General features: G+C 37.6%; 1 protein-coding gene across 1 annotated transcript in view; it reads right to left on the bottom strand.

The window, feature by feature from the left end:
- Positions 1-3969: 3969 nt before the first annotated feature.
- Positions 3970-14005, bottom strand: part of EGLN1 (egl-9 family hypoxia inducible factor 1) — a 60152-nt gene continuing 50116 nt past the window's right edge. Inside the window, 3 exon segments of the mRNA XM_017885570.1 lie at positions 3970-6686; positions 7794-7861; positions 10818-10954. Coding sequence (XP_017741059.1) covers positions 6622-6686; positions 7794-7861; positions 10818-10954 — 270 coding nt within the window. The 3' untranslated portion in view covers positions 3970-6621.

Here is a 14005-nt window from a genome sequence, read left to right as displayed (position 1 = left end):
AAGGTTTTATTTTCCTTGTCTTGCAAAACCAGTTGGTTCTCTGTAGGCAGGGGCAAGGGTTTTGTGTGGCTGAGTTCCTTGATTCAAGAACGTTCTGTTGATAAGTTAAATGCCACCAGTTAAGTGCTGGCATTACAGGTGCGAGCCACCACACCTGGCCTGTTTTTTTCCTTTCTACTGCCACTCTAGGCCCCTGCTGCCCCATCTTTACCCTCTAGTTTCCACCTGACTCTCAGCCCTCACGAGGGTTCTGATGCTGGCTCTAGTGTCAGATGTGCTTTTCTCTGCCTCCACATAAGGTGAAGCTTTTTGGCCAAGCGTGATGGCTCAATCCTGTAATCCTAGCAACTTTGGGAGACCGAGGGGGGCAGGATCGTTTAAGCCCAGGAGTTCAAGACCAGCCTGGGCAACATAGAGGGACAAAAAAATAAAAAAAATTACCCAGGCATGACATGTGCCTGTGGTCCTAGCTACTCAGGAGGCTGAGGTGGGAAGACCACTTGAGCCTGGGAAGTCAAGGCTGCAGGGAGCCCTGATCATTTCACTGCACTCCAGCCTGGGTGACAGAGCAAGACCCTGTCTCAAAAAAAAAGGACAAAGTTGAATTTTTTTTCTGTCTCATAGATATGCTGTAGGCACAGATTATGAGTGACGGCTGTCTTTTGTCTTTATGGTTTTTGGAAGACTACGATAGAGCTTTAGATTTAGGAAGCACCCAATATTCCTTGGAAAACCAGAAGCTCCAGTACCTTCCTCTTAAATGTAAACACACAAGCAAGAAGTACCAGACATTTAAGGAAAATTTTCAGCATGAAAGACAAAAATTGAAACAGAAAAAAATGTTAAATACTGTATCAATTAAGAGATTACGTACTTTAAAATTGGAGAACAAAAAAAGAGTTCCTGAAATTTAGAAACGTGATAGCAGACATCATATCCTCATCAGAAGAATGGGAAAACAGATGTACCCAAAGTCAAGACGAAGATACACAGTAACTAGAGGAGAAAATGGGTTCAAACCAGTAAAGGTCCTGCCTGGACAAAGGAGTGCCAGAAAGAACAGAGAATGGAGGAAGAAAATGTTTCAAATGTCCCAAACTGGTGGGGTGTGATTTTACAGTCTGCATTCCTAGCACAGAGGTTGACAACTGGCACACATTAAAGCACACTATAAAACTACGGAGCCCTGGGATAAGAATAGTCTATGAGCTTCCACAAAGAAAGATTACACAGAAAGAATCGGAAATAAGAATGGCTTCAGATTTCTCAGTATCCACACACAGGAACCTAGAAGCAGTGAGGCAATTCTTTCAAAATTCTGGAACACGATTTCCAAAGTTACCAATGAAATGTAGTGGTAAAACAAAGATACTGGTCTCAGAAAATTTATCATCCATGCATTTCTACAGGAAGTATTAGAGGGCATGCTCCATTCAGTAAATCAAGGAAGATGAAGACATGAGATCCAGGAAACAGAGTGGTGAAGGGAATCTCTAGAACACAGGTGAAGGGAGACCCAAGAAAGACAGCTGTGCCCCAGGCGGTAAGGGCAACCAGTTCAGATGGACGCAAGTTAGAAGTCACAGGGAACAAACAAAAAATGAAGACATTAAGGGAAAAAGTAAGTTGTGGAAGAAAGTAAAGTCAACATGATTTTACTGTATGTCTCAGCTTTGACTAGCACAGCCATAACAGGAACACAAACCTGATCTCGGTTACAGCATAATAACAGAAGACCAGGGGAGATAGATGTCTGCTTGCCTATGTGTGGTAGAGATGGAGGAACCTTGGAGAGAGAGCTGCCATGTGGAGAAGTTAGGAGAAAATGCGTTAACACTTGAGAAAAATCAAGATGCAGCAATGCAATTATATTATCTAAACTACTGGGCGGGGAGATATCCAAAGAATCATTTAAAACAGTTCAAACTTGTTTTCTCAGGGGAAGAAGGTGAGGGACTACTGTTTTTTAATTTTTTTAAATTAAGAATTAAGAATTAAGGCAGTTTTTTTTTTTTTTTTTTTTTTTTGAGACACAGTCTCGTTCTGTTGCCCAGGCTAGAGTGCAGTGGCACAGACTCACTGCAACCTCTGCCTCCCAGGTTCAAGTGATTCTCCTGCCTCAGCCTCCTGAGTAGCTGGAACTATAGGTGTGTGTCACCACACTAGGCTAATTTTTGTATTTTTGGTAGAGACAATGTTTCACCATGTTGGCCAGGCCGGTCTCGAACTCCTGCCTCAGTGATCTGCCTGCCTTGGCCTCCCAAAGTGCTGGGATTACAGGCTGAGCCACCATGACCAACTGGGACTACTGTTTTTCTTAACCACAGACAAGTTGATTTAGCCACTTGAACAAAATTAAACAAGAAAAGGAAAGCCCACGCTCAATTCCTGGCTCTCTACCATTTACAAGCTTTGTGACTGTGAGCAAGTCACTTCTCTGATCCTGTTTCAATTATAAATGGAGACAAAATTTGCTTTGCCTACATTTTGCATGTACTAGGAAAAAAAAGTATAAAGGTATTTTGTAGAAGACATTTGGAATAATTTTGGCAGAAAACATCCTAATCTCAATGAAGTAAAGACCTTATCCAGTAACTTTTGACCCCAAGGATATCTTGTTCAGAGCAAAACTATCAATAATTTTGACGATTGTTTAGTAATTATTTAATAAAAAGAGCTTCAGTTACTCGCAGCTGTTTAGGCTCTCCCTATCTTGTGAAGTGGCTTACATTTAGTGTGTTCTACTTATGAAACTATTTCCAGCTCACGAGGCCATGCCCTGCACACATCTCACTGGTTCCATGGTACGTACTTGTGCATCGCCATGGTTCAGATAAAATTCAAACCAAAAACAGAATCTGGGGGATAAATTCATGACCTGAGAAGTCTAAACAATTATCTTTGAAGCAATGGAGACTAGATAGTTACTTCTGAATATTTATAAACTGAAAAAATCCAACATACAATTATGTTATTAGATATGACATAAATATGTATCATTGCAGTTCATACCCAAACACAGCTCTCTTTCTTGGATCACATGCACTTTGGGAAAATAATCTGACGCAGTGCCTTGCACCAGTAATTTAATTTAAATCTAAGCTATAAAGTAAGACCTGTCATTAATAAAAACAACACTCCTGCTTCCACATGATTCACATTTACAACTGATAAAACCGTTAGCTATTCAAAGTTCATTAACCCAATTTTCTCTCTCTGGAATTATGCTATCATATTGCTAAAGGAAAGGGGAATAATCCTCGTTGAAGGCCTACTTTGTTCCATGCATTGTAAGGTACTTTGCACACTGTATTTCATTTAGGTCTCATACAACTGTTTAAGGTGTATGAGACCTAAGGCTTTTTTTATATACAAAAAGCACTTCTCAAACTTCATCTCAAACTCATTTGCCCTTTCCTTCAATCCACCCAGCTATATTTCAGTGCAATTCCCAAATGTTCTAAGGCTGGAAAATAACACCATGGGAAATTTTTTTTTTAATAACAGATGTATAAACATGTATTTTGATCTCACCTTCATAAGAGCTCTCATATTTTAGTGTATGACTACACAAGTTAAACTTTTTTGCATATACACAATGGTACATCTATGACAATTAGAGATAAGTGCCTAACCCCACTTCCTTTTGCAGCAGAGGGGTGATACAGATCTGTCAACAGCTATGAATGTTAAAATAATTGTAAAAGTCCTATTAAAAGGGCAAGAATTCAAGTGCTGAGAATCCAAACAGAATTCATGGATCCCACACACAGTCAATGACCCCAGGGATGTTTCTAAAATTGTTGAACTCCTATGTTTACTGTTCTCTTTCCTTCATTATCATTTATAGAAAGTTACACCAAATGTCCTGCACTAAGCCAGAAAAGCTTTATCTGATGAAAGGGATCATTTGGAAAGCCAATGTATGATAAAGGATTAAAAAACAAAGACAGCTGGAAATAACCACCATAATGTTTTCAAGAACATTTATACATCTTTTTAATTAGATTAGCTTTACAAGCAACTTGAGAGCTCTTTCATAATGAAACACTGCTTTTCAAATTACATGACTGTATAGTCTATCTGCATATAAATCCTGAAAATCTTTGCCTACTATTGATAAAGGTCTGTGTTTTACAGCTGGTTAATGTGTTGAATAAAAACAGCATTATGAAGCTTTATCTTTAACCAGGATTAAACACATATAGGCCACAAACAGTTTTAAATTTTGTTTGAAAGAGAGTCCTGCTTGGTGACAAGTTAATAGTCCCACTAACATGAAATGAATGGATATTAAAGAAATGGCCATCCTGATTTCCTGATCTTTTCACAATGATTTCCAAGAGAGTATATAAACTTTTCCAAAAAATATACAATTTAAGACCTGTCTGGCAAGCACAACCCACAGATAGTAGAATCTGATACTTTTTACAACTATAGAGGTACACATTTGAATGACAACAGGGGCTCCCAAATTAAAAGGCTGTGGCTGTACATCTTGATAATCAAACAAACCTCCCATCAACATAAAACAATTTCTACTAACCCTAAAAAAGATAATGCTTTTGAGTTGCGGCCTAACGCCGCGCACTGTACTATAGACCAGATGGCAAAGACAACTTGCGCTCCCGGGTTGGGCTGGCAGAGGCACTTACTGTAGAGAAGTGATGTTATCATCTGGAAGGAAGGGGAAGAAGTAGAACAAAACTGAATATGGGCGAGGAAAAAACAACAAGAAACCCTCACTTTCTCCTGCAAATTCTCCTAAGTGAGGTCACTATACTGAACATTCAATCCCACCCTAAGTCCACACTGTTGGCCTCGCTACCCAATTTTTTTTCATGTTTTACATGAATAGCAATGGCAATCTTTCAATAAAAATTACTGAGCTTCCCATAGAAAAGGTCTCTAACTGAATACAAACTATACAGATGCTAAAAACAGTTGAAATATACAGAAAATTTCTGTATACTCACATTTTGGCAAAGAAGATCAAGGACAGAGATAGAAAACCTAAGCGGGCAAGGTCTTACACCCATAATTCATGCAAAATATGGATACCACCCTTTAGGTTTTGCTAAAAAGCCTAGGAAAGTGAAGTCTAAGCCATCCGTCCCAATGCATTCTTTAAATAACAAGTCTGGGAGGCCTTGTGTGATTTTCTAATATTCCTTCGTTGTTTAAAAAGTAAATAAAACCCATGAAACAAAATAAAATTATCTGATTTTGCACCTGTTTTGTTTTTTCTAAGCTAAACATCTTTCAGTACAGGTAAGAAGGCTGGCATCACATCTGGGAAATGCCTTAACAGATATGTGAGGAGTTACTGCACATTAAGTCGGTAACAACACACTTCGGTTTCAATGTGTACATAATCTCCCCTTGATGCTCTTCAACAGAGACAACGTTCTTGTCTGCAGATCAGATAGATCACAGCATTAGGAAAAAAAGTAAGCAAATTTGGAAGTACGATCAATTTAAGGAGAAGCAAAAGGAAAAGACTTAGAAATGGGACATTATTGTCTACATCTACAGGATACATATACCTGAAAGCTTATGAAAGCCCTTATCTTAGGAACTTGAAGCTGAGGATAATCTCAAGTTCACTTAGTGCCAGTCACTTTAGTTTTTAAAAAAATTTAACTTAAACCCCAGCCTAGGCAACATGGCAAAACCCCGTCTCTACTAAAAATACAAAAATTAGTCAGGCATGGTGGTGTGTGCCTGTAGTCCCAGCTAGTTGGGAGGCTGAGATGGGAGGATTGCTTGAACTTGGGAGGCGGAGGTTGCAGTGAGCCGAGAATGCACCACTGCACTCCAGTCTGGGTAACAGAGCAAGACTGTCTCAAAAAACAAAGAAAAAAAAAATTAAACTCTTCTTATTGTGTCTTTTTCCTCATAAAACATTAACTAAAAGTTATTGGTAGTAAATGGCAACTGTTTTACAATTAGGTTTCATTACTGACAATGTCAAAAAAAGCAGCAATCTTGAAGAGTTCAAATTAGTGTAAGATACGAAGGACTACAAAACAATCTGATTTTTCAGTTGTAATTAAAGTGCTCCTTATTTTAAGTAAAATAAAATTAATCATCAGTCACTGGCAACAATCATTATTAAGAGGTCTTTTAGGGGCAAAATTTAATAGTATGAAGAGGTTTACAAAAATAGATTGAAGTTATTTTGAGGAATAATACTGTAATTTTTTCTCAATTCAGTTTAGATAAATTGTACCTAATATAGAAAAATTATCCCAAATTCAAACTTGATATACAAAAGGGAGAGATGAAATGAACTCAGCTAGGTAACAGATCTGGCAAAATATAAGAATGAAAAAAATTCTACACAGGGCACTTATTTCATATCCAGACGTAAAAACCATTTTCAATTAGTAGCTTATCTTCTTCCTGTAAGCAATCACAGATTCCAAGTTGATCATGCAGTACAAAGTCACAGCAGTCAAAATCTTCTGTTTGATGCAACACAAAAAGTTGTTTCTGTTTCCTTATTAAAATGCGAACTGGTTGTCTATTTTTCTTTATCCCATTTATTCTTATTCACAAGTTAACAAATAGCGTCAACAATTATTGTAGGTGAAGTGGGGTATTGCTGGATCAAAGGCTCTAGAAGACGTCTTTACCGACTGAATCTGAAGGTTTATTGAGTTCAACCCTCACACCTTTTTCACCTGCAAGGCAAAAAAAAAAAAAAAAATTCATTCATTCGCTAAGCACCAGAGAGCTTCTGCTCCTGCATTCCACTGAATTCCTAATAGTATGCACAATATTTCAACTTTGCAAACATCATCTGAAAACTATCACATTTGTACTTTCAAAAACTTCCCTCAGCATTTTATTGTCATGAGGTTTCGAATAGTAAACCTTCAAGGATAAAACTATCCTCTAGAGAGAGATAATGATTTTGTCTTTTTATTTTAAAAGCCATTTGAATTTCTTCAACAGAGTGTTCAGTGTTCAGTGTCTCTGAAAGCACACTAATGAGCTTCTGCCACAAATAATGGCTTTAAAAATACATAGAAAATGCATGAATATTCCATTTTTATGTAAGGTTGACGTGCGATTACCAATGGCTCTGGAAGACATAGCTAATCAGTAATGTGAATACTCAGTGGATTTTTGGAGATAGAAAGTAGAGTTAAAGAAAAGAAGGTAGGTGGTCCATCAGATGGGAAACAGACCCCCTGCTCTTGAAGAGGCAGTCCATAAGTGGAAGAGAAGGGGAACTGGCATAATTGAAGGATCTTCAGGTTCCGTACAGGAGTGCTGACTGACCTATGTACACCATTAGCAGATAGGGAATCTACATGTCTGTGTCACTTACTGATTTTGGCATTTCAATTCATCTTCTTTGTATTAATTTTCTTCATGTCTACATTTAACATGGAAGACCTAGAGTACTGTTTAGAGCACATACATTTGAAAAGGAAAGGGTATTAATTTAAGGAGTGAATGAGAGGAAACCAGATGGCCGTTACCTAGAGTTAAGTGGCCTTTAACTGAAAAGGATCATCACAGAAAACTCAGTTTGTATTTGAATAATTTACTCAGACTTCTTTGCCTCAAATTTTCCGCATCCTTTGACAATTTTTTTGGTTAAAGATAACAATGAAGATGACTTAAGTCTTCTTAAAAAACAAGGCAAATAAGAAATCTGATAAAAAACAAAAAGTAAGTATTCATGGTGTTAACAAAGACTATGCTTGAGTTTCCTGAAAGCATCACCTGATTGCAGGGTATTTCTGTACCAATATATCCTGGCCCCAAATGATGTTTACCTGTTAGATATTTTACTTTAGCTCGTGCTCTCTCATCTGCATCAAAATACCAAACAGTTATTGCGTACCTAAAAGAAAATTTAGAATAGGATAAGAATGATCACACTGCGGGGAAAAAGTGGTATTTTGCTGCAATGGTATATTAAAACTTGTAATGCCAAAATTATGCCTAAATTGGAATGATATAAAAGGATAAATTTAACAGCTTATTTATACAGTAACCTCGGTGCTAAAGAGTATAGCTGAGAACCAGGGGATGCTAAAATTGATGCCTGAAGTTGATGAGTTTTTGTGACTTTCTTAACACTTATTTCAATTACGTATTTTTTGCCAGGGAACTGCAGATCCGAAAGAGACAACAGGCCAGGCACGATGGCTCACGCCTGTAATCCCAGCACTTTGGGAGGCTGAGGTGGGTGCATCATGAGGTCAGGACTTCAAGACCAACCTGGCCAATATAGTGAAACCCCATCTCTACTAAAAAAAAAAAAAAAAAAAATCAGCCGTGCGTGGTGGCACATGCCTGTAGCTCCAGCTACTCAGGAGGCTGAGGCAGGAGAATCGCTTGAAGTTGGGAGGCGGAGGTTGCAGTGAGCCGAGATCATACCACTGCACTCCAGCCTAGGCGACAGTGTGAGCCTCCATCTTAAAAAAAAAAAAAGAGAGACAATGAAAGGGTAAAAGAATGGCTGTTACAGAAAAAGCACATTATCAATAGCATAAGTACTAAAAGAAAAGAAAAGAAACAGATAAAAGGACTCAAGGCATTGCAGGCTAACAGTTTCAACAGTCTCTGAGGACATCACTACATTATAGCAAAGAGTAATGATGGATGTTTACAATTACAACTTTGACAAAGTTAAATTACACTAAGAAGTTTTAAGGATTTTTATCAAAGCAATTATACTGTGTTTTGTGTTTAAACTTTGTCTAAACTTCATTTTTCTGAAAATCTGACTTACTTAGAATATTTCATTCCACCAATAAGTGAGGCATCTCTGGTTTATTAAATACGACAAAAGACATAGTTATACCTTCGGATACAAATAATGGGGAAAATGTACAAATGCTATAGAAAGTGAAAGTATGCTACAAATCACCAGTTCCTAGGCAGAATATAGCAATTAGTTCAAATATATTGTGGATTGTGGCCAGTGGTCACAGGGGAAAAAGCAACACTGATCAGATATAGAGCCAGTAAATATGACAGAATGAAAAATCATGTAACATATTTTGAAGTAAAGAGTCTGGGAGTTTGGACAACCGGGAGCCTGAGGTGTACAGACCCCACCGCTGGTGAATCACAGAGCTGAAATCTAAGGAGGCCTCCTGACTTCCAGACCAGACTCTGCTCTTTCCAGAGTGCTACAACCTTTCTCATCATGTAGCTTCTTCTACTTTCGGGTGGCCCTGGAAATCGGAAAAGGCTCAGATACATAATTTTATGTATCTTTTGCCCATGCCCTAAACTTTTAGTTACTTAGCAATCAGAATTCTACTATCTGGATCAACAACTTACCTTATGTCATTCTAACTTTCCAGCATTATCATCCATTCTAGGTAAGTTCAGAATAGGATTCTACTTCAAAAATCCTTTTCCTCACATGATTTTCTGTGCCGTAACTGGAACAACTACGCCTTTTCCCCCAGAACTTTACTAACACGACCGCACTCCTTGCCTCTCCTCACCTACGCCAGCTGAGCCTCTCCCTTCAAGGCGCACTTGCCCATCTCTCCAATGTAGCACCACCTTCATTCCTCTTAACTCCTGTAGCACCTAGGCTCCATGTCATCTGGCATTTATTTACTATAAATTTCCAAATGTCTGTTATTTATTTATCTAAAAAGGACACAACCAAACACTCAAGATTTCATAAAAAGGAAGGTCTATGAGGCAGCTTCTGGGTCAGAAAATCTTTACAGAAGCAGCAGGGGGCAGAGGCGGCACTGAGATGCCACTGGGAAGAGACACTAAATTGAAAAGGCACATTATGTGATGTGACAGTCTTTCTTTGGTTTCCATTCAGGATTTCTTACCATCTCTGGCTACAACCTGCTTAGCTTGCTACTCATTACGTGAATTAGGATGCAGGCAATACATCTTAGAATGCAGGAAGAAAAAAGGCACAGCTGATAATCAAGTCGACCATCACTACTAACTCCAACTTTCCACCCAGAGCATCTAAGCCTGTGCCTCTTCTCGCCGCCCTAGCATCTCCTAAGCCAGATACAGCAAATGAACGCCAGGAGCTCACTATCAGAATGTTCCAAGACCTTTCCATAATAAAAGTAAATATTTTAAAACGGTACTATTTTCTACAAATATTTACTTTCATGATAATGTCTACAATATCTTGTTTTGACAGCCAGAGCATTTTGAGTCAGGACAAATGTTTTTAAAAAAAGCATTTAAAATAAAGCACTAAACATAATAAGCTGCAAATACCCTGTAGAAAAGTATAATGAAACAGATGCTCACTATTGGTAAAACTAATAGGATCATTTTCTAACATTAACTGCCACACATGGTAACCTGTTCTCTTCTTTCTTCTGTTTTTCTCTTCACTTCTACTCTCTGGTTACCTCTGATTTTTCTACTATGTATCCATTTTCCTATGTTGTCCCTCTCTTTTGTCCCTCACCACCTTTTAAAAAACCCTTTTCCTTCTTGATCTTTCTCTCTCCCAAGTAAAATACTCTTACAAAAATCAAAGAATGGATAGTAGTTAAGAGATGCACAAAGCAAAGAGAGAGTGCTAGAAAGATGGGAGGGCCTGTGCTTCCCTTTCTTCAGAGTGGCTGTGCAGAGAAAGACACATTTAGGACTAACTGTTAATGAGTCTTATACAATTATTTGAATTCAGATGACTGTGCAACATAAATCTTATACAATTATTCACATTAAAATGACTGTGAAAAGTACCTGGCAGGAAAATACTCATTGGAAAGCTTTCAAGTTTACTCTACAGATTCCCTCCTGTCCTACCATACTCTAAACCAATTTTTTCTGAAAAGGAATACTACCTTGTAGCATATGCTGGTTGTACTTCATGAGGGTTGCGACGGTCAGACCAGAAAAACAGCAGTCTATCAAATTTGGGTTCAATGTCAGCAAACTGGGCTTTGCCTTCTGGAAAAATTCGAAGTATACCTCCACTTACCTAGGAAAAGAGACAAATCTGTAAGTAGGAGTAACCAAAAATGCTACAAGATTAAATTTAGGGGAAAAAAAAAAGAGACAATTTCAATGTCTTAATTGGATTATTCACAATTACATCTCAATTAATAAAGTATGAAGATGAGCTGCAATTTTAAAAGTATATGCATTGATGCAAGGAAAAATTTTAGTTCTTATTTCAGGGATATTTATTTATTTATTGAGATGGAGTCTCGCTGTCACCCAGGCTGGAGTGTAGTGGCACAATCTCAGCTCACTACAATCTCCGCCTCCTAGGTACAAGCAATTCTCCGGCCTCGGCCTCCTGAGTAGCTGGGATTACAGGCATGCGCCACCATGTCCGGCTACTTTTTGCATTTTTAGTAGAGATGGGTTTTCACCATGTTGGTCAGGCTGGACTCGAACTCCTGACCTCAGGTCATCTGCCCACCTCAGCCTCCCAAAGTGCTGGGATTACAGGTGTGAGCCACCGTGCCCAGCCATTTTAGGGATTTTTATAAATATCTGATGAACACAAGAATGTTATCTGAATTTAAAAGTCTTAAAATGATGCCTGAAAGTTTTTAAAACTACTAAACATTTATTTATGTATGCTAATGATTTGCTTAACCCACTCTTGAAATAGACTTCAAGAAATTTTGAAAAAATTATTATTAGAAATAGATTATGTCAAATAAAGTTTACCATACTTTAAATTTCAATAAACAATAGGATAGTCACAAATACCTCTTATTTAAGTAATTCAGTATATCAGTAGAAAGTGTCATCATTTACTATGACCATCATTATTGTCATCATCACCATCACCATCAGCATGTAGTCCATTAGAACCTGTGGCTCTCCCTTTCCAGATTGGGTTTGATGCACCACCTGCTTGTGAAACTTGATTCTATCCATAAAGGATTATTATTTACCTAAACACCAACTAGGCATCAAATCACACTGGGAACTGCGGTGGGCTCTGGGTGCAGAGTAGGGAATAATGCAGACAGACTTTGTCCCTGTGGTGTTTACGATCTGGGACTAGGCAAAACTCAACCAACCAAGTAGCTCCTTACTCTTGCATAACTACACTCCTAAGCAGGTAGACTCTTAAAATTGAAAGAAACTCTAACACCTGGTCAGGACAGCGTGGAATTTGAGCCTAAACCTAGAATCTATAGTTAAAGAAAAGGTTTATCAGGCTCACCATCAGGTAAGTTGAATTCCAGCTACTTTGATACCCCTGCCAACCTCCTTAGGTTCCAGTGTTGTTCCGAGTGATTCCCCAGGCTACTACGCAAATATCTGAAGAACCTCCAAACTGAGAACATGTTTTCTTTCCTTTTTTCCTGCTCCCTTCCCTTTGACTCAAGTCACTGGGAGTACCACAGGTGACCTGCTGAAAATGTTTGAAGAGAAATGGCTACTGGACACATCCACTCTTTCTCCTCTGAATTAGGTGGCCCTCCTGTGTGCGCTCATAGCAATCTGTCTTGACACTTTGCATAACTATCTGTAACTGTCAATCTTTCTGATCTGTATCCTCCAATAGATCCTAAGCTCTGCCAGGGCTAATTCCATTTCTGCTATATCCCTAGCATTCAGAACATCTGGCACACTACACATTCAGTGCAATCTTGCAACGGAAAACTTCTATTCTACATATAAAAACACTAGGGATGTTTTTCTGCCTATGTCCTAATTTAAAACCTACATATTAATGACCCTCAGTCTTATAGAAATTATAAGATCAGCCTAGAAAAAGCCTAACAAAATCTAGAAGTTAGAAGTTGATGAAACGCAGTTCTAGCTTTCTAGCTATTCACAAAATCTGAAAAAAAGTCAATTTTTAAATTTTAACTAAAGTTACACCAATCTGTTTTGCGCCTTGGGCTCAAATTCAATTACAAAATTTATTTCTCTACTTCAAACTTTGAAAGCTGTAACAGAAAAACTATGCTTGCTGACATAATGCCTCAATATATACTTAGCAGAAAGTTTAGCTCCATTCTGAACCTGGACTAGGGCAGAGAAAACTCTTTAAATCAGTGTGTGTTTTAGAAAGATTACTGGAGCACTGTGAACATATTCTAAACTGAAAACACTTTTTAGGGTAGGATTAGGGTTTTGCACATTTAAGACTCAGGCAGTTTCCATGTGTGTGTTTTGGGGGATGCAGAGAAAGAGGTGTTTTAAAGGTTATTTGACCTTTACACCTGGCTACACAGGTATGTTCAGTTTGTGAAAATCCACTGAACTATACAGAAGCCACTTTTCTATTTGAATGTTTTATTTAAGATTTTAAAAAATCAACCAAAAAATTAGTCTTTACAGTCTTTACTGTAGTAATACATGACATATTTTTAAAAATCATTTAAATTTAATGAGACTCATGCTAATATTAAGAAAATATATATTTAAAACAAGACAGATTAAATATACTGTACATTCTAACTGGTTTTACAGGGCTTGTCAGTACGGATACAATTCCGGTTTTTTAATAATCAGGGAAAGACTGAATACTGCCTCCAATATTCAATTAAACAACTCAATGCCATATAATATTTTTACAAAAATGCAAAGAATAACATAGCAAATAATCCTTATTTCCTTAACAATTATCTATAGATAATCTCCCCCAAAGCCATTATAAAACAACTGTTCTCACAAGTGTTTTCTAAAACTATTAAAAGGAAAATATTTTAATAAAGGGCACCTTTCTAAAAAAGTTAGATTTTAGATAAATGCTCTAACATCTGAAAATAAATGAATCCACTTTTAAAGATATATCAGTACTTTTTTATATGGTTTTATTGAGTTATAACTGATATACAAAAATGCATATCTTTAACATTTACGATTTGATGAGTTTGGATGTATATGCACACCCCCGTGACACACCACAAACAAGATAATAAACATATCCATCATCTCTCAAAGTTCCGTTTCCCTTCCCTTAACCTCGTGTGTGTGTGTGTGTTTAGAACACTGAACATGGAATCTACTCTCTTAAATGTTTAAGTGCACAACACTACATTGTTAACTACAGGTA

This window comes from Rhinopithecus bieti, unplaced genomic scaffold (assembly GCF_001698545.2).
Source record: "Rhinopithecus bieti isolate Rb0 unplaced genomic scaffold, ASM169854v2 scaffold_14839, whole genome shotgun sequence".
NCBI lineage: Eukaryota > Metazoa > Chordata > Mammalia > Primates > Cercopithecidae > Rhinopithecus > Rhinopithecus bieti.
This window is presented reverse-complemented; position numbering and strand designations above follow the sequence as displayed.